Source organism: Sus scrofa, chromosome 4, assembly GCF_000003025.6.
Source record: "Sus scrofa isolate TJ Tabasco breed Duroc chromosome 4, Sscrofa11.1, whole genome shotgun sequence".
Classification (NCBI taxonomy): Eukaryota; Metazoa; Chordata; class Mammalia; order Artiodactyla; family Suidae; genus Sus; species Sus scrofa.
Genome location: NC_010446.5, coordinates 83,663,105 through 83,690,929, shown reverse-complemented (window position 1 = coordinate 83,690,929; position 27,825 = coordinate 83,663,105). Strand labels below are relative to the sequence as shown.

Sequence of the window (27,825 nt, the reverse complement as noted above, 5' to 3'; positions counted from 1 at the left end):
GAGATTACAAAGTTACTTAGCTACCCTAAGAATGAGCTTGCAGCTAGCTACTCATCATCCTCTGAGTAGAAGGAATGGAGGTTAAGAAAGCCAGAGCAGCTAACATTCGTTGAATTCTTATTTGGTTGGGCATATACTAGACACACGCACATGTATGCATTCATTTTTAATATACAGAGAAATGTGGAAGTACAGGAAGTAGAGCAAAGAGAAGAAAGCATTATGCACAAAATTTTGTCTTGCTTTTTGTTTGGATGGTCAGCTTGTTAAACCCTTCATATTCTTTTGTCATCCACTTTTGGCCAACCAAGTGCTGTTGACTGTTTCCAGTGCTCTGGTACACAGCTGCCTGGGATGGCTGAAGAGTGTTTTTTGTGACAAGAGGGCCATCAGTGGGTGTTTTTTTGGAGGAAAGGGTTAGATTTTAAGTTTTCAGAAGACTGTAGTTGACAGTACTGTTTGATGTATTTTAAATTTTGCTAAGAGGGTAGATCTTAGTTAAGTGCTCTTGCCACACACTCAGAAAAATTTTTTAATTAAAAAATGTGGGGTGGAGGAGTTCCCGTGGTGGCGCAGCAGAAACGAATCCAACCAGGAACTATGAGGTTGCGGATTCGATCCCTGGCCTTGCTCAGGGGATTAAGGATCTGATGTTGCCATGAGCTGTGGTGTAGGTCGCAGATGCGGCTCAGATCTGGCATTGCTGTGGCTGTGGCATAGGCCAGCTGCTGTAGCTCCAATTTGACCCCTAGCCTGGGAACCTCCATATGCTATGGGTGCAGCCCTAAAAAGCAAAAAAAAAAAAAAAGTGGAGTTCCCGTCGTGGCGCAGTGGTTAACGAATCCTACTAGGAACCATGAGGTTGCGGGTTCGGTCCCTGCCCTCACTCAGTGGGTTAATGATCCGGCGTTGCCGTGGGCTGTGGTGTAGGTTGCAGATGCGGCTCAGATCCCGCATTGCTGTGGCTCTGGCGTAGGCCGGTGGCTACAGCTCCGATTGGACCCCTAGCCTAGGAACCTCCATATGCCGAAGGAGCGGCCCAAGAAATAGCAACAACACAACAACAACAACAACAACAAAAACACACACACACAAAAAAGACAAAAAAAAAAAAAAAAGTGGGGCAGGAACGTGAAAGGAAATTTTAGAGCCGAAGAATAAGTTTATGGCTTTAATTGTAGTCTCACAGATGAGTATTTATCTAAAAATGTATCAAGTGTATATCCATTAAACTTGTATACATTAAAAATATACAACTTTTTGTATGCTAATCATACCTCAATAAAGTGAATTTTTAAGTTTTCAAAAGAGAAACTTTATACTTAAGAAATGTTATAAAAATTAAAACATGAAAAAGAAGAAAAAGGAAACCAACTTCTACTTTAGCTATATTCAGCTAGTCCTAACATTATTAAAACTCTGCTCTTACCATGTACAGCAAAATATAATTTTCTGGCCTATGGATTAAAATTCACTTAAAACGCATGGAGATATTAAAGAGCATCACTTAAAATTTTTTATTGTAATAGCAGAAAAATTATGAGAGTAGCATTTATTGAATATCAAGAGATCAGAATAATAGTTGTCATTTTTATAATTCCTATAATTTCAAAATAACTTATATTCTCATTTTAACTTTAAGAACAACCTTGGGAGACAGCATAATCATTCCTATTTTTCAAATGAGAAAACAGAGGTTCCAATGTTAAGTTTCCTAGGGATGTTATAATAAAGTAGCACAAATTGGGAGGCTTAAGCAATAGAAATGTATTATCTCATGGTTCTGGAGGCTGAAAATTTGAGATTAAAGGTGTTGTAGTGTTGTTTCCTTCTAAAGCTTGTGAGGGAGAATCTGTTCCATGCCTGTCTTCTTGTCTTCCCTCTGTACGTATCTGTATTCAAATTTTCCCTTTTTTTTTTTTTTTTTTTTTGTCTTTTTGCCTTTTCTAGGGCCACTCCCGCGGCATATGGAGGTTCCCAGGCTAGGGGTCTAATCAGAGCTGTAGCCGCCGGCCTATGCCACAGCCACAGCAACACAGGATCCGAGCTGTGTCTGCAGCCTACACCACAACTCACAGCAATGTCGGATCCTCAACCCACTGAGAAAGGCCAGGGACCGAACCTACAACCTCATGGTTCCTAGTCGGATTTGTTAACCACTGGGCCACGACAGGAACTCCTCAAATTTTCCCTTTTTTAAAGGATAGCAGTAGTATTGGGCAGGGACTCACCTTAATGACTTTATCTTGATCATCTCCAAAGACCCTATTCCCAAATATGGTCACATTCACAGATCCTGGGTGTTGGGCCTTTAACATCTTTGGGGAGGATATAGTCTTAACTCATAACAGATGTTAAGTCCTTAGCTCAGGGTCTCTTAAGTAGGAAAGTTAAACAAAACACACTAAAGTGCCACTAAAATAGTAGTTTTAAAAGAACATGATAATATACCCATAATAGCACAGTTAAAATTCATTTTCTAATATTTTCTTTAACTGAAATTGTTTCAAAAATATTTAATAGAATTTTTGCTTATAACAGATTTCCAACTCTTTTTCTTTCTTTGGATAATAAATAACTGATATGATACCAGCTATGGAAAGTTGCTCAATACCCAGGGCTTAGACCTGAGTATAAATCCAAACTTCCATTAATGCAATATAGTTTTAAAATGTGGACTTATGCTCCATATTTTGAGATGTCCAACAGAATGTTGTTTAATGTGTTTCAAGCGCACTCTGTTGCTAGATTATCGGTACATTTCGTAAGAATTGTAGTGTTGCCAGTGTTTATCTGCATCTTGTGATAAGAGATTTCTGAGGAATGGGGAAGGCAAGACATTATTAGAATAATAAAACAGTAATGGTGGTTTGTTGATCTCTTTTCTGTCCCCCCCCTTTTTTCTCTTTGCTGTATCTCCCTTTTTCTTTTAAAGTGATTTCAGACTTATAGAAAAGTTTCACAATAACACAAATAACTTTTTCCATGAATCTTTGAGGTATGTCACTGGACTTGATGGTCCATCACTTCCAAATACTTCAGTGTTTAATTTCTGCAAATAAGGACATTCTTCTATAGCCACGATACAAACATATGAAACTCAGGAAATTCGCAATAATATGTTACTACCAGCTAATCCATAGACCATATTCAAATTTTGCTAGTTGTCTCAACAAAATACCCTTCAAAGAAGAAACTCCAGTCCAGGATCGTGCATTGCATGTAGTTGTCATGTCTCTTTAGTGTTCTTCCATCTAGAATAGTTGCTTAGTCTCTCCTTGATCTTCAGCACTTTGACACTGTGGAAGAATGCATTTATGGAATGTATTTCAATTGGGGCTTATGTGAAAGTGCTTCATGGTTAGATTCAAGTTATGTGTGAATGTATGGCAGAAACATCACAGAAGTGAAGTTGTATTCTCATGTGGGGGGGTGCACAGTTTTGATTTGTCTCCCTTGACTGGTGATACTAACTTAAATAACTTGATTAAGGTGATGTTTACTAAGCCTCTTTACTGCAAAGTTAACTTCTTCCCTTTGTAATTAACATGTATTTTATGGGGAAACTAAAATTTTGTCATCAAATTTTTACTCACCACATTTAGCATTAGTTTCTTGACTGAACTTATTATTACTCTGGTAGTTTCCAAATGTTGATTTTCTTGACATTCTATTGTAAGAAAAAATTTTCTCTTCTCCCTGTTTATTTATTTCTATCAGCATAGACTCATGAATTCCTCTGAGCAATGGTTATAATTTATTATTATTATTATTATTTTTACCCAAGTTGTCCAGAGTTAGTCAATGAGAGACCTTTCATGCTGGCTTCTATTTCTTTTTCACATATTCCCATCATTTCTTTTTTTTTTTTTTGCTATTTCTTTGGGCTGCTTCCTGCGGCATATGGAGGTTCCCAGGCTAGGGGGTCTAATCGGAACTGTAGCTCCCGGCCTACGCCAGAGCCACAGCAACGCAGGATCCGAGCCGCATCTGCAACCTACACCACAGCTCACGGCAACGCCGGATCGTTAACCCACTGAGCAAGGGCAGGGACCGAACCTGCAACCTCATGGTTCCTAGTAGGATTCGTTAACCACTGCGCCACGACGGGAACTCCCCCATCATTTCTTAAGGTACTTCCATGAGAAATTTCTTTACTAGAACAATAAAAGGAAAGAAATAAAAAATAAAATGTAAAGTCTCAGCAAAAGCAAACAACAAAAAAAAACCCAGAAAGCCTCATTAAAGAACTAGAAAATATTAAGAACTAAATGGAAATTTTAGAATGGAAAACTATAGTAACTGAAATTAAAAACTTATTGAGTAGGCTCACAGCAGAATGGAGGGGACAGAGTGATTTGAAAGAACAGTAGAAATTACTCAGTCCAAACAAGGAGGAGAAATAGACCAAATGAGTGAACAGATCTTCAGGTACCTGTAAGACTGTGACAAAAAGAAGATTACAAGAGAAGAGGAGGAGGAGGGCAGGACTGAGAAGTATTTGAAGAAATAATGGCTGAAAACTTGCTAAATTGGGAGAAGACATAAACCTACAGATCCAAGAAGCTGAACGACTTCCAAACAAGATAAACCCAAAGAAATCTATAAGACACATCATCATAAAACTTATCTAAACTTAAAGACAAAGGAAATATTTTGAAAATAGCAAGAGAGAAATGACACCTTACCTGTGGTGGAAAAACAATTCTAATGATAGTGGGTTTCTCACCAGAAAACATGGAGGCTAGGAGGCAGTGGCAAAACATTTTTCAAGTACAGAAAGAGCTCAAAACCCCCAGGTTCTATATCCAGGAAAAATATACTTGAGGAATGAAGGAGAAATCAAGACATTCTTAGATGGAGGAAAGTAAAGAGAATTTGTTTCTATCACCCTTACCTTTAAAAAATGGCTTAAAAAGAAATAGTAGAGTTCCCATTGTGGCTCAGTGGTAATGAATCTGACTAGTATCCATTAGAATGTGGGTTCAATCCCTGGCCTTGCTCAGTGGGTTAAGGATCTGGCTTCCTGTGAGCTGTGGTGTAGGTCGCAGATGCACTTGGATCCTATATTGCTGTGGCTGTGGTGTAGGCCAGCAGCTGCAGCTCCAATTTGATTCCTAGCCTGGGATCCAATGCTTCAAGTATGGCCATAAAAATAAGAAAAAGAAAAAAGAAAGAAAAGAAATACTTAGTTTTAAATTCACCAGAACATATTCAGGACTTATATACTGAAAACTACAAAATGCTGATGGGGGAAGTCAAGGTAGATATAGGGAAGTAGAAAGATATACTGTGTTCATGGATTAGAAGACTCATCATAGGAAAGATGAATTTTTTCCCCACTTGATATACAGGTTTAATGCAATTCCTGTCAAAATCCCCATAAGATGTTATTTTTTTTATTGAAATATAATTGGTTTACAATGTTGTGTTAGTTTCTGCTGTACAGCAAAGTGATTCACATTCTTGGTTATCACAAGATATTGAGTACAGTTCCCTGCGCTGTACAGTAGGTCCTTGTTGTCTATTTTGTATATAGTAGTATGTATCTGTTAATCCTACTAAGGTTTCTCATAGATAAGATTATTCTAAAATTAATATGGGAATACAGAAGAATTAGAAAAGCTTACAAATTTTTGAAAAAGAATAAAGTGGGAAGAATCAGTCTTTGCAAGAATAAAAGCCTCAGGATATTAGTGGAAGCATTAATGCATTTGATCAGTGGAACAGAATAGAAAACCCAGAAATATCTATACAAGTACAGCAAGTGAACTTGTGACTAAGGTACAAAAACAATTCAGCGGAGGAAGGATTGTCTTTTTGATGAATGATTTGGGGAGGGGGGGGAGCGGTGGACTCTTCACCTTAAAGCTCACAATAGAATAAAAAGAGAAAAAAATTTTAAGGTATTGGTCTTGGTGAACAGTTCTACATCATGACACCAAAAACACAGACCATAAAAGAAGAAATTCGATAAGCTGGACTTAATCAAAATTTAAAAATTGCTGTGTGCAACACTCTTAAAAGGATGAAAATTTAAGCTCCACAGTAAGGAAAAATGTTTGCAAAGCACATACCTGATAAAGGCTTGATAGCTGTAATGTATAAAGAACTCTCAAAACAAACCCTTAAGAAACCAAACCATTAGAAAATGAGTTTGGGGGTTTTTAGAAAAATCCAAAAGAAAGGAATAGATAGATATATCACTGAAGAGAATATGTGAATGGTAAATACACATATGAAAAGTTGGTCCCAGATTTCTTGTTGTGGCTCAGTGGGTTACAAACCTGACTATTATCTGTGAGGATACAGGTTTGATCCCCAGACTTGTTCAGTGGGTTGAGGATCTGGTGTTGCTGTGAGCTGTGGTATAGGTTGTAGATGTGGCTGGGATCCTACAAGCTCGGATTTCTGTGGCTGTGGTGTAGGCTGGCAGCTGCAGCTCCCATTCGACCCCTAGCCTGAGAAACCCCCATATGCTGCACTTGTGGCCCCTAAAAAGAAAAAAAAGTTGGCCCCATAAGTCAGCTATTCTTTAATAACAACGATAGCAAAAAACAGTACCCTCCCAAAAGGTGGTCCATAAGCCACTGAGGAAATGCAGATTAAGACTACCATCACCGTTGAGGTATCAGTACATATACCTATTTTTATAAATTTTTTATTATAGTTGATTTACAGTGTTCAATTTCTGCTGTATATCAAAATGACCCAGTTATACATATACATACATTCTTTTTCTCATATTATCCTCCATCATGTTCCATCACAAGTGACTGGATGTAGTTCCTTGTGCTCTATCTATAGCAAGACCTAATTGCTTATCCACTCCCAATGCAATAGTTTGCATCCACTGACCCCAAACTACCAGTCTATCCCACTCCCTCCCCTTCCCCCTTATCAACCACAAGTCTGTTCTCCATTCCCATGAGTTTGTTTCTTTTCTTTAGATAGGTTCATTTGTGCCATGTATTAGATTTCAGATATAAGTAGTATCACATGGTATGTGTCTTTTTCTTTCTGACTTACTTTACTTAGTATGAAAATCTCTAGTTCCATCCATGTTGCTGCAAATGGCATTAATTTGTTCTTTTTTGTGGCTGAGTAGTATTCCATTGTGTATATGCGCCACGTCTTCTTAATCCACTCATTTGTCGATGGACATTTAGGTTGTTTCCATGTCTTGGCTATTGTGAGTAGTGCTACAGTGAACATAGGGGTGCATGTGTCTTTTTTGAATGAAAGTTTTGTCTGGATATATGCCCAGGAGTGGGATTGCTAGATCATATGGTAGTTTTATATTTAGTTTTCTGAGGAAATTCCATACCGCTTTCCATAGTGGTTGTACCAATAGTACATACCTATTAAAACAGCTAAAATAAAAAGTTGTGACAATACCAAATGCTGGTATATATTTAGAGAAACTGAGTTTCTCATACATTGAGGAAATGCAAATTCCTCAATGTATGAGGAATGTGGGAATGTCAAATGGTACAGCCATTCTGGAAAATATGTGCAGTTTTCTTTAAAACTAAATATACATTTATCATATGGCCACGCAGTCTCACTTCTGTGCATTTATCTCAGAGAAATAAAAATTTATATCCACATAAAAATACGTACATAAATGCACTTTGTATATTATAGATGAGAGTCCTTTATCAGATAATGTCTTTTGCAAATACCTTCTCCTAGGGTGGAGCTTGTGATTCTGTGTATATCCCATGTGTGAATGTTTATAGCAGCTTTACTTGTCATAACCAAAGACTGGAAACAACCAAAAAGTTCCCCAGTAGGTGAATGGTTAGATGAACTGTGGTACATCCATACTATGGAATACTCTGTTGAGCAATAAAATAGAATGAACTATTGATATACAAAATAATTTAATGGATTTTAAGGCCATTGTGGTGAGTAAAACTGCCAACCCCAAAAGATCATGTACTGTATGATTCCATTTGTATAATCTCCAAATGACAATGAGACAGATGAGTGATTGTCAAGGAATAGCTAGAGGGAGAGGAATGGATATGCCTACAGTAGGGTAGCAGCAAGAATTCTTTGTAATGAACTAGTTCTATATTTTGATTGCAGTGGTGGTTACATAAATCTACACATGTGACCGTAGAATAACATAGAACTATACATACACTCTATACTGATTTCCTGGATTTGTACTGTTAGTTGTATTATATTATTAGTTATATAAGATGTAATCAGTGGGACAAATTGGGTGAAGGGTACATGGGTTAAAAACAAAAGAGAGGGACATCATCATTGCTGTGGGATTTCGGGGAAACAAAGAGTTACTTGACGAAAACAAGGGGAATGAAGGAAGATCTGAAATCATAACTTTTAAGCCTATCTTTACAGGATACAGACTTTTCACAAGTTGATATGGGAAGGGAATATATTTTAGTACTGTGAATGTTTATTGAATAAAATTGATGTTCTTGAAGGATGTGCCATTTTTATCCTGTGTCTTGATGTCCTTCTTGGCCCACAGCTACCTCATGCTATAGTCTAGGGTCTAGTCTGAGAAGCACAAGCACCTTTATCATCCTCACAGCAGCCTCATGAGAAAGATCATTTTATGGATGAGAAAAGCAGGTTTCAAAGAAGGAAAGTCTCACAGGTACTATATGGCAGTGTTACCTTTCTCCCTGAAACCCTCTCATAAGGATCTTGTGGTTCTGTAAAACATAGAAAAACTAGCAGTGTAACAGAATGCTGATCTAAAAGTTAAGCAGGGTGTTTGGTTCTGTTCCCAGCAAAGTTACTGACTTGCAAGGAAATCCTTTTGAAGGGCTCTTAAAGATTTCTTGTCTTTCATTTCTTCATATGCATGTTGACTTTAATTTCATCCTTAACGTTGGGAAAAGGTCCATATATACTTTTAAATATCAGACGCTTGGCGTGCTTCAAGATTAGTTCTAAATAAAAGCAGTTATTAATGAGATAATGCCCTTAAGAACTCTCCTCAAATCTAGTGCACTCTTCTGTGTATCTATACACACTTGACTTTTATTCTATTGTATTCTATTCTATTGTATTCTATTCTATTCTATTCTATTCTATTCTATTCTATTTCTATTCTATTCTATTTTTGTCCTTTGTCTTTTTAGGGCCACACCCTTGGCATATGGAGGGTCCCAGGCTAGGGGGTCTAATCAGAGCTATGGCTGCCAGCCTACACCACAGCTGCAAGCAATGCCAGATTTGAGCTGCATCTGCTGCCTACACCACAGCTCATGGCAATACCGGATCCATAACCCATTGAGCAAGGCCAGGGATAGAACCTGCAACCTCATCATTCCTAGTTGGGTCCGTTTCCACTATGCCACGGTGGAAACGCCCACACCTGACTTTTAAACACAAAATTGTTGTCACCAATTATTGGTTCCTTACCAACTGAAAATAAACTGTTTTAGTGTTTTAGTAACTGAAAATAAACTGTTTTAGTGTTTTAGTGTTTTAGTCTACTTAATTCAACCCCCTGTGACCACTAGTTCCCTAAATGTGTAACTTGTCCGTAGGTGTAATAGTAGCCAAGAGGTCCAATTTTAAGGTTAGCAAATCTAGTTTTAAATCCTGATACCAAATTATGCATATGACATTAATATAAGATACTTTAGCTGTCTGTGCCTCAGTTTCCTTACTTTTATTTAAACAGGGGGTAATAGATGACTATTTCATGGGGTTTTTATAAATCTTCTAAATTGTCTATGATGATTACATTGGAATGTTTTCATGTGGTAATGCCTAAAAAATTGGGGAGTTGATGTTTTACCTTGTAAATTCACTTCAAATAGATAAATATATTCCTTTGTAAGAATTCTAAATATATAGATTTATATCCACTAAGTGAAATTTACTTGAAAATACTAAGTAATTCCACTATTTGCATGGCCCTTTTTTTTTTTTTTTGATTGATGCTATAAATAACAAACTGTCTTACACTTTACATTCATTTCGATGGGGGAAGGACAGTACATGCTATGTGGCATTCAGCTCATCTGTTTTGTTAGTTTGGTTGTATAAAAGTATTTGTAGATGATAAAATTTTCATACTCTTGAAGATAATGTTATAGATCCTACACTGCTTCTGGATTTATACTGGTGCCTTGATTTAAAGTAGGATTTTCCCCTGACAGTGTATGTTAATATTTGGAAAATTCCCTATCACTAGGCTAGCACCATCTTGACAGCCCTGTGTTCTGCTTCTACCTTGCTAATTGTTTCCTTGGGATTATTTGGATTGTGTAGAAAGCTTTTTGCAAATCCTCTTATTACTGAAGTCATTGTTGCCAGCAGGAATAAGATTAAAGGTGCTTAAGTCTGTAGAGTTGTTTCTAATTTGTACGTGTCATTTCAGTGGCATTTTAACAGAACTCTGTCTCCTGTCCCTCCCTTCTCCCCTGGTACTATCTCAAGTTAGGTCCAAGAAGCCAGACCATTGGAAGAAGTCTCATTTTATCCTCCTAATTATTATGCTGGCACTCAGGAGATAATTTTTCCCTTCATGCACTGCCAATTAATATGCAAATGGACTGATAAATATTTATGCAATGATTTAAATTATGCAGGGGGTGCTTTCAGTGTATTCTGTAAATGAATTGTTCGTGGACTTCAAAGTGCTGGCTGCTGTGCTAACGAGGAGAGATTTGCATAAGGCCCTAATCACGCGCATACTGATTAAGCTTCATTATGGAAACTGCCAGCTGCAATCTTTGTTTCTATTTTATTACAAAAAGGGGAACTTTTCATGCTTCAGTTGCCTTGACAATGTCAGTCCTAGCTGGTAGGAGAGACTAAAACTCTGAGCAACTGAAGTTTCCTTATTCAGTTGAAGATTGCTATGGTGTAACTGAAGTTGTGTTTTGCTTCTCCCCCTAATCCACTTTCCACCTCCCACCCTTGTTCTCTTAAGAATATAGTGTAGATTTGTTAGAAATAGTAGTACCTTCTTTCCCCCACCCCAAACCGCTACCTGTTTTCTTCCTTGCTTTGGACTGTCTGAACCTCTAGAAGATTTCACAGCAATGCTGGACTGCAGTGACTATGTTCTAGGTGGGTACCAGCACAGTTCTTTCTTATAAGCTTTAATATGGAAATAGCATGTGTGGGGTTGACTATGCATAAATGCTTAATCGCATATGCAACCTATTGGGCGAAGGGGGAGAAGTGGATTGAGCCGGGAAGGAGGAAAGCATTTGCAAAGCACAAGCATGCTTGAATTTGCAGTAGGTCCCTCCCTACCACTAGCTCTTCTGGTTCAGAGGATATTTTCAGTAAATAGTGTAGATTTAGAGTTCATCTTGAATGAAGGACATTTTTCTTTTTGGAAATTTCTGATGAGAGCATTTCATGTAGTTCTAAAAACAGTCTAAATCTGAAACAAGGTATAAAGTGTACCTAAATAATATGTACATCTTAACAAAAAATATTTTGCATACAAAATGTAAATATCTTATATACAAACCAAAAGTGCCTAGTGAAAAATAAGACAGAGCCATAGTGCATAAGATAGAGTCATATTTATTTCCCATAAATACTAATGCAGAGGGTAATCGGAGTGGTTACTGCAATAGGACTGTTTCAGTTTCCAAATTTTAGAAACTATTAACTGTTTTCAAATTTTGGCAAATACTAGCCTTTTTTTATTTTTAAAAACCAACTTTTGTTCTTTAGGAAACAATTTTTAAGTGCTGGAAAACCTGTTTTTAGAGTTTTTTCTATAGATCAAGACTTTGGGGGGAAAAGTTATGTGGTTTGAATGTATAAACTGGTGATTAAAATTTTAAATAAAATTAATTGAACACTTTGGTTTTTAGAGGGACGTGACTCATGTTGCCATAGTTTATGTTGAGTTTTTTCTGTTTGTATGTGAAATTGTTGAAACCTCTTTGGGTTCCTCTGGTCACCTCTGATGATATGGTGATGATAAGGACTATGATATCTTAGTTTTAAAACCTTTGCAAATAATTTTTTTTTCCTGTATGTAATTTTTCCCACTTGAAAAATCGAGGCTACCCCCATCACCATCACAGTTGCTCAGGATAAAATAAAATGATAGTTCTGAAAGTGTTTGCATTTTTAGGCAGAAGGCATGGACTAATCTCATAGTAGTAATATTCATATGATTAAAAACCCTGTTAAAAGGGTGAATGACTAAAATAACAAACTGATGTCAAGAATTCAATCTAAGAGCAACTTGTAGACTGTGTGATAGACTCAGTCAGTTCACTGTGTCCAGAGAGAAAAAACTACAAATATCAAAAAATAACTTAATTATATTTACTCTTTTACATCTACTAAGTTGGGAACTCAAGGAAGGAAAGTACCTTTTTGAATATTTTTAGCATTATATTTTAGAATTAGAAGTTTATTCTAATTCTGTTATTTTCAGTTAACAGTAAATATCATTTAAACATTCTTCCATTCCATTGTACAACACTCATGCAGTAAATCAAAATTTGGTTTTATTTATTTATTTTTGTGTACATGAAATAATTTTGTTAAATGTCTTTGAAGCTTTTGACAGTTTTAATAGAAAGTGCTTAGAAGATTGACATAAAATACTTGTGAAATAAATTTTAATTTAGAGATGTGAAAATCAGGATATGAATTATACAAGGTCATGACTTGTTAAGAATTATATACTACAGCTTTGTTTCTATGGTATGTGGAAAAATTATTACCCTTCTTATGAATGTTAACTGGTTCATCATTTTTTTCCCCCTACTTTCTTTTAAGATACATTCTAAAGCAAGCATTGAGCAGCATGTATGCTCAGTGGTATATTCTGTTACATTTGTTGTGATTTTTGTTGACTTTCCTAAGACTTTGGTTAAGTCATTCAGAAAGCTGATTTTTACTAAGTTGTACACCTGTTCCTTTCAAACCTTAGTTTGCTTTCAGATGATATTCAAATTTTTCTGGATAGCAGGGGGAAGGAAGTTATAGAACTACCCTCATTTATGACCACAAATTTGAACCCTCTGAACATCTGAAAAACAAATCAAAGATATGATAGGACTACATAGGCCCATAAGGCAAGCATTTGTTTCAAAAACTTTTGTAGAAAAAACTATTACACAGCTTCCGGGTTGGAAATGAAATTTATGGGAGAAGGACTCTTGATTCTTTCTCATCAGTTATGCATGTGGTAAAGCAACTATGGACAGCGTGGTTGGAACTACTAATGATTGTTTTGATTTTCCAGTGAAACTTTAAGCAGATGACAAAATGTGCTCTTCAGTCAAAAAATCAAATATAATATAGTTTAAATATTATCCTTTACTCGTAATTATAGTTAAATGGTTCTTAACTCATGTGGGGGAAAAGGTAGAACTTACTTGATAGTAAATTTCTTTGATTATAAATATACTAAGTTTGAGTTCTTAGTAGAAGTAGAATAAGATATATATTAAATGTATATTTAGTTTTTAACCTTTAAGAGAGATAGAGGAAAAGCAGATTTTTCCTTCTCTTTCCTCTTGCACGTCTTCCAAGATATTTAATACTGCGTTATGAAAACTTATTACTATGAAAGCCTTCATTATACAGGTAACACTAGAAGAAATAAACCCACATCAGGTTCATTTAGGATATCAAGGCAGTATAATTTTTAGGTGGTGTGATTATGAATTAACTTTGCAGTTATTAGATGTATCTGTTGTATCTCGTACAGCTTCTTGTACTAGATTGACTGAGGTATGAATTGATATATCCTCACTTTGACACATGTTTATAGTTTGTTCCAGGTGGGGGTGGGTAGTAAATACAGAGTAAATACAGAGGTTTGGTTTTTTTAAAAGACATGTTTTCTGTTTATTCTGATAGGTTGAGTTTCTGTCCAGTCTGTTATCAAGATTACTAGTGAATTCTTTAGGTTATAATTAATAAATATCTTTACTTATAAAAAAAGAAACTTTATTGGGAATAATATATTTTACTTTGTGAAGTGCACCCTCCTCCCCTACTCCCGCCCCAGCTTTGTTTCTTTAATGTACTTAGTGATTCATATTACAAAGTATTTTTACTTTTTTTATATTATACTCTCTATTATGATTTTTTAGGTCAGATTTCTGTTATGTTTCTTGGAAGAATCTTAAAATTTTTAAGAAGATAGTTTATTTATGGATCACTTTAGGGTTAAAGGAATCCTAAATTTCTTTCAGATAAACTTTTATTATAATTTCCAGTGTTTGAGTGTTGACACCATCTCTCCTTGAACTGGAAGACTGTAACATTGGTCAATATTCTTAACTCTTTTCTTTAACTACATCCTCAGTTTTTAAAAAATCTTGTTCGTCTCTGATTTATTGCAGACTCAAGAATGAACAATCCGTCAGAAACCAGTAAACCATCTATGGAGAGTGGAGATAGCAACACAGGTAAGAGATCAATCTCAGATCTACCTTTTTAAATAGATGTAATATAGCTAAAAGAAGAAACTTCCCATTTAAGCATGGCTTAGCATATTTGTCAAATAAAGACCAGTTTGAGTATTGAGTTGTCAAATATAAGTTAGTGTTTGCAGGACCTGGGATTGTGTTTATTATACTTAAGATTATCTAACTCCCGCAGGTTGTTTCATCTTTTTGCTGCCGCATAATCAAAGAAACGCCTATCAGTAGTTGAGACAATAGTCCTTTGGGTCAGTTAGTTTTGAGTAAGAAATACTAGTCACTTACTAGTAATGTGACTTTAGGCAACTTCTCATCTCTTTGAGACTTAACTTGTTCACCTATAAAATGGGGATAATAAATTTTGTAGGTCATTGTGAGTATTAAAGGAAATGTGTTGAGCATGCTGCCAACTACACAGTAGCCATTCATTAAAAAGTTGCTCTTGTTACAGATGTTAATCAAAATAGGAAATGTTATGGAGTTCCCACTGTGGCTCAGCAGGTTAAGAATCTGACAGTATCCATGAGTATGCATGTTCAGTCCCTGGCCTCGCTCAGTGGATTAACGATCTGGTGTTGCCACAAGCTGTGGTGTAGGTTGAAGACATGGCTTGGATCTGTCGTGGCTGCACCTCCATTTCAGGCCCTACCCCAAGAACTTTCATATGCTGCAGGTTCAGCCCTAAAAAAAAAGGAAATCTTATCCACGTTCAATATAAATTATATTGAAGTTATGATATTATGAGTAGATGAAAACACACACTTACTTCTAATACATCCTTTTATTTGTTTTTTTTTAAATTCACGCTTGATTAAGCCCTTTATCAGGAGAAAATTAATATCATATAAATGAGGAAACTGATGCCCCATAGGAAAATGGTAAGTCCATAAAGACTAGATTGTCTCCACAGCCCATATTCTTGACATTTGACCATATGCCTTTATCATCTGCCAGAGGTGGTACAGGGACTTTCCCAGTTTCTGGTAAAGGCATAAATTAAAATAAACAACCATTTAAGAAGGGAATTATGAATGGGCTACCCAGAAATTAATAGTTACACTAAGTTTTTCACTAGCAGAGAGGGTTGCTTCTTTGACTCGTCATTTTAAAATGCTTAACTACAGAAGATAGTAAAAATGAGAGTCACCCTTAGAAACTAGCTTTGTTTTCACCCCTTCTGGCCACAACACTTTTTAATTTGAAGTAGATGAGTTGACCCAGGATAGCAGCTTCCTCCTACATATCTTTCATTCTAAATTGTTCTGTACCTGGAAATACTTGTTAATCTTTTAATCTCCAAAGCATACCTGCCTCTTTATGTGAAACTGAGCAGTGGTACTTCCTTTTGTATTTAACGTGTCTCAAGCTACTCTAACAGGCTGGCCAGGTTGACTTCTGTAGTATTTCCTGAGAAGGGGAAGTGCAGCATTCTCTTCTGTCTGTGGTGTCATCATAGTCTCCTTTCTGTCCCCTCTTTGGGCTCCATCTTGCACTCCTTTGTAGCACCAATCTTTCTGCCAGTTTTTGGCCACCTAGCTTAAGTGTGGGACTTGTTTGCAGAGAGAAATAGGGTAGTTGATCCCATTAAGATGCTAGAGGAGAATAAATAGGGCCCCTGTAAAGAACAGATTCAGGAATTCCCTTCGTGGCTCAGTGGTTAATGAACCCGACTAGGATCCATGAGGATGCAGGTTTAATCCCTGGCCTCCATCAGTGGGTTAAGGATCTAGAGTTGCCATGAGCTGTGGTGTAGTTCGCAGATGCGGCTCGGATCCTGCGCTGCTGTGGCTGTGGTGTAGACTGGCAGCTGTAACTTAGATTCAACCCCTAACCTGGGAACTTCCATATGCTGCAGGTGCAGCCCTAAAAAGCCAAACAAACAAACAAACAAAAGACAAATTCAAAGAAGAGTCTTGTATGTCTTAGGAAAGAGAAACAGACTCAATGATTGGAGAACACTAAAAATGTCCACTAAATCGGATTCCTTGGGAATCCATCACTATCATACACTATTATAGAAGTTTTAGTAGCTGCCATTTATTGAACACTTACATTTAATAAAACTCTAATGACATGCTTTTAAAAATCTTAAGCACTGTGTGCATTATCTGATTTCAATTTGAGTTCTCATGACAACCCTTCTCTTTAGGTATTCTGTCAAGGAATAGGAAATTGAGGCACAAAGCCAGCCAGAAAATAAAAGCAGGATCAGGATTTACACCCTGCATATGGCTTACACCCTGCACATGGTTTCTCCCATGAACTGTAATTAGATAAAACTGAAAATTTAAGCAGTGATTTATATATGTTCAGGTCTGAAACCGTTTATAGAGCTACATAAGATAAAGTTTAGCTGGAACACTTGCTGAAACAGTCTCATGAATTTCTTGCCCTGTTTTAATATGGAATGCATGGCAGACTCATTCCAGCCATAGAGCTGAGCAGTATGAATTTAGATATTTTACTTTTCAGTGTCTCTAAAACTCTGATTTTGTGGCTAAGAACTAGTGCTTTCTTAGACGTCTTTATTTCTGTCACCAGCAATAGCAGTTGATTTTCTCTTTTCCTTACAAATAGGGAAAATGTTTATTCCTTTTTCACAAGAATTACTATTAATGCAATAATAATAGAAATTGGATCAAACATGAGATGATCAGCTCTCCTAACTCTGGAGTGTGGCAACTTACTTTCTGTATGTTGACTAAAGCATTTGTTACCTTTATAAAACTACAAATTACTTCCATGTTATGGACTTTTACGTTCACTTGAAGATAACTGACACCTTGAATGTCAGTTTCTCAAATGTTAAGGGTCTGTCACTATATTCTTAGCATCTCCCGCTGTCAGTTTAACTTAGGAATATAAAAATACATTTGAGTTCCAGTTTGCATACTAAATTATCATGTTTAATGTGTTAGATGTAAAATTACATTTATTCAGATAATTATATGCTTATAAATTGATTTTTATTTTAAAAATATAAACCTGCAAATTGTTTAACTATAAAAATATATAGGTTCTTAGTTTTTGTTAGTTTATGAATAACCAATAAAAATTGCAATGGAAAGAACTTTTAACATTATAATAAAACTGAAGTTTCACATTTTCTGGATTCATAATACTTTTGTGTAGATTTCAACAATTTTAAACATTTCAGGGAAAAAATAATTTTTGATTTATGACAGTTTAAGGAAATGGTAATATGAAAGTATTTAATATTGTGTTGATACATTAGTTCTTTGCCTTTCTCTGGCCAGAGTGATTCATTTAGGTTGAGCAGCTAAATCTGACAATACACTTTTGTTAAATAGCCCTTACATGTTAATTGAAGATCTCTTATTTAGGTTTATAAATTTATTTATTCAGTCTGTGCCTGTCCTGTATTTAAGATATTGTACTTGGTGTTATTAAAAGATGTTAGTGCAAGTGAATGAGATACTGTCAGTCCTTTGAGGAGTTAGCAATCCATTAAGAGATGAGACAGATAACCTCGGTGACAGATTCAGGATAAATTATAATAATTCAAGAGGAGGTATAGAAAAGTGCCAAAGTGGTATTTCTTTAAGAAATGTGAGTACGTTCATAGGCCACTTAGAAGGAACCACTAGAGAAAAAGAAATTAAAGAAAAACAACTGATGGAACTGAGGTAGGGGAAGGAGAATCAAAAGTACAGAATGGAGAGTTAACTTTGAAAATGGAAAAGCTATTATCATTTTCATATTGAGGAGTAGGTAAGATTAAATAATGACAGGAAATTGAGGTGTCAAGGAGAAGGAAAATGAGGAATAATTGACATTAGATTGCTCCATTTTTCTCATTTCTCATTGAAGTAGTTGAAGTGGTCATCTGAAAGGAAGGCAAGGACAATAGTAATAATGGCAGCAGTTATCATTTATTGAATACTTACTGTATGTGTCTGGCTAGCCACTTTATTATATATACTTTATATCATAATTGTTAAAATACTCTTATAAGGCAAGTAGCATGTATTATGCCTATTTTACAGATAAGAGAAATAAATTAAGAACTCGTTTAGTAATTTGTGATTGCAAAGACTGAATGTTTCATTACCTTTCATTATCTTACACTGCCTCAAAGATTTTGAAGGAAATGGATTTGGGGATTTGAGTAGAGTGAATGAGATTTGTGTATTTACCTTTAAGGAATTGATAAAAATAAATTAAAAAGATTAACAAGCTTCTTGAAGGTCAGACTCAAAGAATACAGATGTGTAGCTTATCTAGCCAACAAGGTTATGTGATCTTTCCATAGCCTAGCTCAAGAAGTCCAAGATCAGAAGTGAAGAAAATGGCCAAATTAATTCCCTCCCAACAGAATACCCATCTGGATAAGAGGGAGTAGTAATGTTATTTCTTGTAACATGGCTTTTTGTACAAGGATGCTGGCAAGGATACTTCCCCTAGGGGAAACAATAACTCTCCTGTTTTCTTCTTCCTCTCTCTTAGTAACCTCTGTTTTCTGATTCCGAGTTTGCCTGTTCTAGATACTTTTATAAGTAGAATCATACAATATTTATTCTTTTATGTCTGACTTATTTCACTTAGTGTATTTTCAACTTCATCTATGTTGGGTCTCTAGGTGAATAATACTTTATATGTAATATCACATTTTGTTTATCCATTCATCTGTTGATGGACCCTAGGGTTTTTTCCGCTTTTAGCCATAGTGAATTAATGCTGCAGTGAACACTGGTGTGTAGTTCTTTGGAGTATATAACTAATGGCTAAATTGCTGGGTACAACAGCACAAATTTATTATCTTATAGCTCCGGAGGTCAGAAGTTTTAATGTTAAGGTTTGAAAGGGCTGTGTTCCTTTTGAAGGCCCTGTGGAGAATTCATTTCCTTTAAGTTATAAGCTACCAACATTCCTTGGTTTATGGCTTCTTCTTCCATCTTCAAAACCAGAAATATAGGTCTTTCTCTCTGTTTTATTGATCCCTGCTTCTATCATCACATTTTCTCTGACTCTTCTCCCTCCTTCTTTCTGTTTTAAAGACCATTGTGATTACACTGGGTCTACCCACATAATTGAGGATAATCCCCATGCCACCCCCCCATCTCACTTTCCCCTCCTGTTTCAAGACCATTGACTTGATCTGATCATATGTAAGGTAACTTATCAGCTTCTGAGATTAGGATGTAGACATCTTTGGGCAACCTATCACAGTACTTTATCCTAAAATAAATCTGATCAGTCGCATTATAGATTACAGTTGGAAAAGTAAAGTTGAATCAAGTATTATAAGTATCAATAGGAAAAAAACCAAAGCATTTTCTCTAATGTAAAAAAAAAAAATTTGACAAATTTTAAAGCTTGCTTTCTTTTTAATCAAAGAGTAGGCTTATTTAATCAGTATTTCTGACAAATACTCATCTGCTCTGTGCCTGGACTCATCCATTGACAGGGAACAGTTAGTTTTTGATCATCCTGTTCTATTGTTCAACTCTGTTATCTATATTCTTCCAAATTCTGCTCTTAGGAGTAACACAGATTAAAATGATTTTCCTCATCTTTTAAAAATGAAAGCTCTTCTGGAAGTCATTGCCCTATTGTAAGTCTTCATGTATTTGACATTTATTATAAAATGGTTTATATTAAAAAATGTATATATAATGTATGACTGAGTCACTTTGCTATATAGCAGAAATTGGCACAACATTGTATATCAACTATACTTAATAAAAAATTTTTTAAAGTGATTTATTATAAAGTAATTTATTTTAAAATATTATAATTTATTATAAAGTAATAATGTAACGTAATAGTGGCTGTCATTCATGAATTAAGCACTTGTATAGGTCATCTCATTTAATCCTTATAACAACCATATGAGGTGTTATTTTTCTCTTTTTATAGATCTGGGAACTGAGGCTTAGATATTTATCACTTGACAAAAGTCACACATATCTATAAAAGTGAGCAGAGACATCCTCTTATGTTTTGAGCTATGTTGTTCCTTTTGTTTTGTCTCCAGTATGCAAGATACTATACTATACTCAGTAGGATCACTAAAGTTGAATAAAATAGTAACTTATTCTCAAAAAATTTGTTATAGAGAAAATGTATGAAAATATAATGGCATAATCATAGGAGGTATTATGTAAGTCCATGAGAATTCAGTGAGGGAGAAATTGTTTCTGATTGGGAGGATGAGGGAAGGCTTTAAAGAAGGTGGAACTTAAATTGGGCCTTGAAGCTGGGTAGGATTTAAATGTGATGGTAGTAGGCAGTGCCTGTTCAGGATGAAGAAATAGTACAAGCTAAGATGGGAAGAAGAAATCTGCTCTGAAGGTTTTAATTCCTTTAGATTTTTTCTATCCTGTCATGTAATTTCTAAATCCTTTATCATTTAGTCCTCAGAATTAGTCAGTATTACAGTTCTTCAGACATTAGTTCAGCCATTGCCATAGCTATGGGCTTATTATAATTCTCATAATTTTAATTAAGGTAAAAATTACATCAGATTAAAATTTTAATATAAAATGGTATGTTTTCTAATAATATTTATCTATTTTAAAATATTAAAACTTGTTTTATTTTAAAGCAACTGACTCATCTTGTAACCAAACAAGAACTCAGTTTTAGGTGGTCTTGGGTTTAACCTGTTGATTCATTGAGTTTGTGGTCATATAACTGTAAGTCTTTTTTTACTTGAATTATGGTATAGCTAAGGCTCCCTTTGTGTCCTTGTTCACTTGAATTTTCATTCAGGTGATTTTTTTTTTCCCGGGATAATATCAAATTCTTTTTGGCAACTGAAAAAGCCAAATAAGCTTATTAAAACATCGTAATATGCATTTATGAAATGGCATTCCAAAATTATTATCAGAAGTTCTTAGCAACCAGTGATGTATTCGTTCTGTGGGACTTATTAGTGCCATGATGTTGGGAAGTTATATTCCTAAGAGAGCATAATCGGACATTATATTCTCTAAGATAAAAACACAAGATCCTTAAAGACCAGGGCACCAGTGAATATACCTGCTGTTCTTCATAATAATTGAAAAATGTCGATGTCTTGAACTAGTGGTACTTTTGGAAAACACTTCCAGATAAGATACCAGCATTTTCAGGAAAAGCCTGAGAAATTCACCAAGGAACAGGCCTCCCATGAAATTGTCATCAGAAGAGAGTGGCACAGTTACAGATTTCAGATTCCATAGAGTTGTTTTCCTTTGGAACTTAGTTTATCTAAGGTCACTAGTAATATTTTTATTGCTATTGTTGTTATTTTAAATTTATTACGTATTTTACTGTATGGGCTGCATTCTGCACTGGCCAAAGTGCTCTTATAAGCCTCAGGGTAGAAATACCAATACTGATTTTTCTTGGCCTTCCTTCATAGTTATGTTTTAAATAGTGGGTAGTTCTGCGGGTCATTGAAATTGGCTAGAACACTTCATGAGAGCCTCAAGAGCACAGTGGAGGATACATTACTCTGTTCTTGGTGGTCTAAAGCAGAAAAGTAAACATCTGTAGGAAAGATGGATCTCCTCTAGTGTTTGGTTTGATAGATGTCAGAGTACATGCTTCTGGGGGATTCTGACCACTACATATTGAGAAACTTGTTCTGGCCCTGCCCTGTGGTGCATGTGGAGAAATTTGTTGTTGTCGTCGTTTCGGTGTATGAGGCCGAGAGTCATAATTATTAAACCCATGAGAATATTAAGTGACATTTGAATTAAGATTACTTTTGTTAAATGAGTGTATGAGCAGTTGATCTCTTCACCAAGTGATAATCAATAATAAAAATTAGGATTTTAAATCCATTTCATTTTTATTCATTAAATGAACATTAATAAGAGGGTTTGTTTCTAAAATGCTGTTTCAGGCATAGATTATGAGATTGTTTATCATTTTCTCTCTTCTTCTTTAAAAAGCAGTTTAGTTTCCCTATCTTGTCACTTTGTTGTTTGTGTTTTCTAACAAGTATAATATATTTTTCTAGCCACCTCATATTTTACATCTTGCTTGAAGCAAAAAAAAAAAAAAAAAAAAACTGGACTCCATTACTCTTTCAATTAGATCTATTATATTGCATTCTGTCTTAGAGCGCAGCAGTGGAAGCCAGGGGTCAGATTTAATGAGGATTTGCAGGAGAAGAGAAGATTGAGAGGGAATTTAAAAAAAAAAAAAAAAAAAAGGCAAGCCAGAAAGTGGCACTGGCAGGTGAAGATGTGAGCAATTAAAAGATAAGGGAGAGGTTCCTAAGTAAAGAAATCTGTCTGCTTATATGGTTGTGGAAGTACTTAGGGAGATACTGCTGGGAAGAGAGTGGAATAAGTTGAGAAGAGAACCAAGGGCAAACTCTTTTACAACATAGAAAGGGTGGACAGAGAAAGAGGAGCCCATGAAGTAGCCCTGCACTGTCCGATAGGCTGCATGTGGCTGTTTAAATTAAAATTAAATGAAATTAAAAATTCAGTCATTTAGCCACACTTCTAGTGCTCAGTAGTCAGGTGTATTTAGTGGCTACTGTATCAGCACCTATATAAAACATTTCCATCATCACAGAAATTTCCTTTGGACAGTGCTTATTACATAGACCAAAAAAAGAGCAACTGTGGAGATCACCAGCAAGACAAAAGCAGAGATAAGAATGTTGCAATAGAAGGACTCACCTCCTCCCTCAAAAACACCAGAATCACAACTAACTGCTGAACAACCATCAACAGAAAATATTCTACAGCCAAAGACAAAGAAGAAGCTACAGTGAGATTTTATGAGGGCACTTTTGTGATATAATCAAATCCCATACCATATGGGTGTGCGACCCACAAACTGAAAAGTAATTATATCACAGAGGTTCTCTCATAGGAGAGTTCTGAAGTCAGAATGTCCATCATTAGAAAGTCCACAAACAGTAAAATACTGGAGAGAGTGCAGAGCAAAAGGAACCCTCCTACACTGTTGATAGGAAGGTAAACTGGTACAACCACTGTGGAGTACAGTATGGAGGTTCCTTTAAAAACTAAAACTAGAACTACCATGTGATCCAGCAGTCCCATTCCTGGGCATATTTCTGAGAAAACCATAATTCGGAAGGATGCATGCACTCCAATGTTCATTGTAGTACTGTTTACAAAAGGTAAGGCATGGGAGCAAACTAAATGTCCATTGGGTAGTAAAGAAGATGTGATATATATAAACAGTGGAATATTAATTATAAGAAAGAATGAAATAATGTCATTTGCAGCAACATGTGTGGACCTAGAGATCACCATATTAAGTGAAGTAAGTCAGAGTTACAAATATCATTTGATATCACTTACATGTAGAATCTAAAAAGTGATGCAAATGAATTTATTTACAAGACAGACTCACAAACTTTGAAAACAAACTTATGATTACAAAAGTGGAAAGGTGGGAGGAGGGATAAATTAGGAGTTTAGGGTAAACGTATACATACAATTATATAAAATTGATAATCAGCAAGGACCTACTGTATAGCACAGGGAACTCTACTCAGTGTTCTGTAATAGCATATATGGGAAAAGGATCTGAAAAAGAATGGCTGTGTGTATATGTATAACTGAGTCACTTTGCTGTATACCTGAAACTAACACAATATTGTAAATCAACTGTACTCTAACATAAAAGAAAAAGTAAAATAAAATAAAAAACAGAGGTGAACCAGACAGCAGAGTTCATAGAGTGGGTATTCAATGTAATCAAGTCCCACAAGTGAGGTAGAGACGTAGGAAGCTTAAAATGTGACCTTTGAATTTGATGGCTTTTTTAAGGTTTTAGGTAAGTGGTAGGGAAAGAAATTGATGTGGAGAGAGAATTGAATAGTTAAGGTAGGGGAAAGATAAATGTAGGCAACTCTTTTAATGGAATCTCTATGAGAAGCTGTGTATCACAGTAATTATACACTCAGGCCCTGGAACCAAACCATCTAGATTCAAATCTTTGTTCTTTCACTTACTAGTTATGCTACCTTGGGCACATTATCTCCTTCTGTGCCACAGTTTTCTTAGCTATAAATGGAGATAAATAATAATAATCTATTGCATAGAGTTGATCTTGACAGCAAGTAGATGTGTGACTTGGTGTTCAATAATTAGTATTTATTATGAGTGTAAGTATTATGCTGATGATGCTTTTTATTAAACAAAAGCAAGGAAAGAATGGAAGAGGAAGTCAAGTCTGTATATATGCCAAGGAGAGAACCAGTAGGAGGGGAGAGGTGAAAAAAGGATGGATGATTCAGGAAACAAAGTTTCTAAGGGGAAGGGAGGTGGTAGGTTTCCGAGCACTGGTAAATGAAGTAGCTTAGCCTAGAAGAACCCTCTCTCACCCCTGCCTCTTTTTTAAAGTAGAGAAATGGGAAAGGGAAGGAGTTAAAGATAAATTATAGATAATAAGGTTTTAGGTAGAAGGGAAGGTAAGAAAGTGCCCTAGATAGGGTTAGGAATAGAGGCAATTAGGGTTGTCCTTGTGATACTGAGAAAATGAAAACTAGGCAATAGAATACAATAAAGAAGTCTGAGAGTAGATAGTTCATCCAGATAAATAAACAATAAAAGAAGGATTGGTAGCAAAGGGTCATAATTCAAGCTAGGAACCCTGACATCAGATAAAATCAGAGGATAATGAGTTTTACTGAAGCTGTTCAGGGGCTTTTTGTGTTACCAAAGAAGGCAAGGAAATACCACCATTTACCTGGCTCCCATCTTAAAGGTAAAGACGGATAAGGAGCTTGTGACTCGATTATGAGGCAAGAGCAAGATGGAGGAGAGCATGATTGCTAAATTTTTGTCAACAAAAATGTTACTATGATATTAGAATTTAGAATAAGAACTTTCTGGTTTTCTTGGTCTTCAAAATATTTCCGTTGAGTGACATGTGTATTAAGTCATTTGAAAAAGACTTGGTCTCAGTAGGTGGTAGGTTACAAGTCATTCATTTTCTACAATTAAGAATAAAGCTAATAGGTCCAGGAGATGACAGAGGAATAGGACATGGAGCTCACCTTCTCCCACAAACACATCAAAAAAAGAAAAAGAAAAAACAAAACATCTACATGTAGTACAATTCGTACAGAACAGGCTACTGAATGCTGGGAGAAGATCTCAGGCTTCTGCAAAGGGCAAGAAAACCTCCACTGGGCAGAACAAGAGGGAAGAGAGAGAGAAGAGGGGAAAATGAATCATGACAGATCATAACTCCTTAGAGAGAGCTGTGAAAGAGAAAAGGAATCAACACATTGGAAGGCCACCTAACTGATGGGAGATTAGCTGGGATGGAGAGGGAGCCTCAAAGCCTCAGAGAAGAGTACAGAAACCAGTCTGAGGAGGGTAAAGCAGAGAGAAAGAGACACAGACAGTCACTACCACAGCCTAGCACACCACAGCTTGCAACACTTGGGTGGGGTCTGGGTACTTGGACTCAGGCACCAAAAGTCACTTCTGGGGAGAGGACTAGGGTTGGCTATGTGGGAACAGCTAGTATGAGGGGGCTAAGGAGAAATGCACCACAGTTGAGATAGTGCAGGAGGAAGCCTGGACCCATCAGAGAAGCAAGGCACCACTGTTGGGGAGGACTGCCGTAGGAATTTCTGTCTCTGTGCACCTGTGGGCTCTCTTTCATGGGTGTCATCTCAGATTCCAGAGGTGGACATGGCCCATCACCACTTATGGTCTAGTGACCAAGCACCACCTGCCCCAGTCATCCCAGGGGTTGCCAGCATGGAGGGCCCTGCAACCAAGCACCACTTGTTGCAAACACCTCTCTGGGAACATACATGCTCCACCACTGCCACTGCCAAGTGCCCTGGGCACAGCCCCCATATCTCTGGGGGTCACTGCTACTGCAAAGGACCCTGCAACCAGGCGCAGCCTGCAGCCAAAGGCCCAGTGACCAGCTGCCACCCATTGCCTCTACCTTCCTGGAAACATGGATAGGCCATGCACCTGCACACCCCCTATCAAGGGGGTAACTACCTGCACACACTGAGGATAGAGATAGAAAACATCCAAACCAAAAATAGCCCTCACACCCCAAAAATAGCAAACCCTGCACAAGCTGCCCAGAGACACTCCCACATATAAATAACCCTCCAAGACTACAGTGGATAAATGTTTTCCCTAAACTCACAGAGTAAGAAAAATAAAAGCAAAATGAAGGAGCAAACAATGAAACAGGACTCTGCAGTCTAACAAACAACTGAATTTAAAAAGAAGGTAATGAAAATACTGAAGGAATTAAGAACAACTATTGACAGTAAAGCATGTTACTTTAAAAAGGGACTGGAAACTATGAGGAGGAGCCAAGTTTGCCAAGACAAAAGTTGAGTTAAAGGTGTTAAATAGCAGAATGAATAATGCAGAGGAATGAGTAAGTGACTTGGACAATAGACTAATGGAAATCACCCAATCAGGACATCAGAAAGAAAACCAAATTTTAAAAAATGAAAGCAATATAAGACATCTCTGGGAACACACATGCTCCACCATTGCCACTTAAAAAAAAAAAAAAAAAAAAAAAAAGAGAGAGTCCAGATTTTCTTACTCTCCTTCCCCACGTCTTATTATAATGGTCCTTTTTTACATCTTGTCAATCTATGCATAATAGGTATCCCAGACAGAGAAGAAAGAAAAGGGAATGAATATAAAGTATGCCAATCTATGCATAATAGGTATCCCAGACAGAGAAGAAAGAAAAGGGAATGATAATGTATTTGAAGAAATTATGGCTGAAAGTATCCCAAATCTAAAGAAGGAAACATATCCAGATCAAGAAGCACAGAGGGTTCTCAACAAGATGAACCCAGACAGACCTACAGCAAGACATAGAATAAAAATGGCAAAAGTTAAAGATAAGGAGAGGATTCTGAAAGCACCAAGAGGGGGAAAAAAAGACTAAATTACAAGGGAACTCCCATAAGGCTAACAGCTGATTTCTCCCTGGGAACACTGCAGGCCGGAAGAGAGTGGCAAGATAAATTCACAGTTCTAAAGGGAAAAAATTGTAACCTATAATATTTTACCCAGCAAGATTATTATTTAAAATAGAAAGGAAAATAAAGGAACTTCTCAGACAAGCAAACTAAAAGAATACAGCAATACTAAACCTATCCTAAAAGAAACATTAAAGGTCTCCTCTAAGGAGTGCCCATGATGGCACAGGGGAAACAAATCCCGACTAGGAGCCATGAGGTTGTGGGTTCGATCCCTGGCCTTGCTCAATGGGTTAAGGATCCAGCATTGCCATGAGCTGTGGTGTAGGTCGCAGATGAAGCTCAGATCCCGTGTTGCTGTGGCTCTGGCGTAGGCCGGCAGCTATAGCTCTAATTTGACCCCTAGCCTGGGAACCTCCATATGCCATGGGTGTGGTCCTAAAATGACAAAAAAGACCAAAAAAAAAAAAATTTTTTTTTTTAAAA

At 36.4% G+C, this 27,825-nt stretch overlaps 1 protein-coding gene across 6 annotated transcripts in view; it reads left to right on the top strand.

The window, feature by feature from the left end:
- Positions 1-27,825, top strand: part of POU2F1 (POU class 2 homeobox 1) — a 184,415-nt gene that overhangs the window by 85,536 nt on the left and 71,054 nt on the right. For 4 of the 6 annotated variants that reach the window (XM_005663132.3, XM_013996798.2, XM_005663134.3 and 1 more), the window contains one exon: positions 14,334-14,399. In XM_005663132.3, coding sequence (XP_005663189.1) covers positions 14,334-14,399 — 66 coding nt within the window. 6 annotated transcript variants of the gene reach the window in all.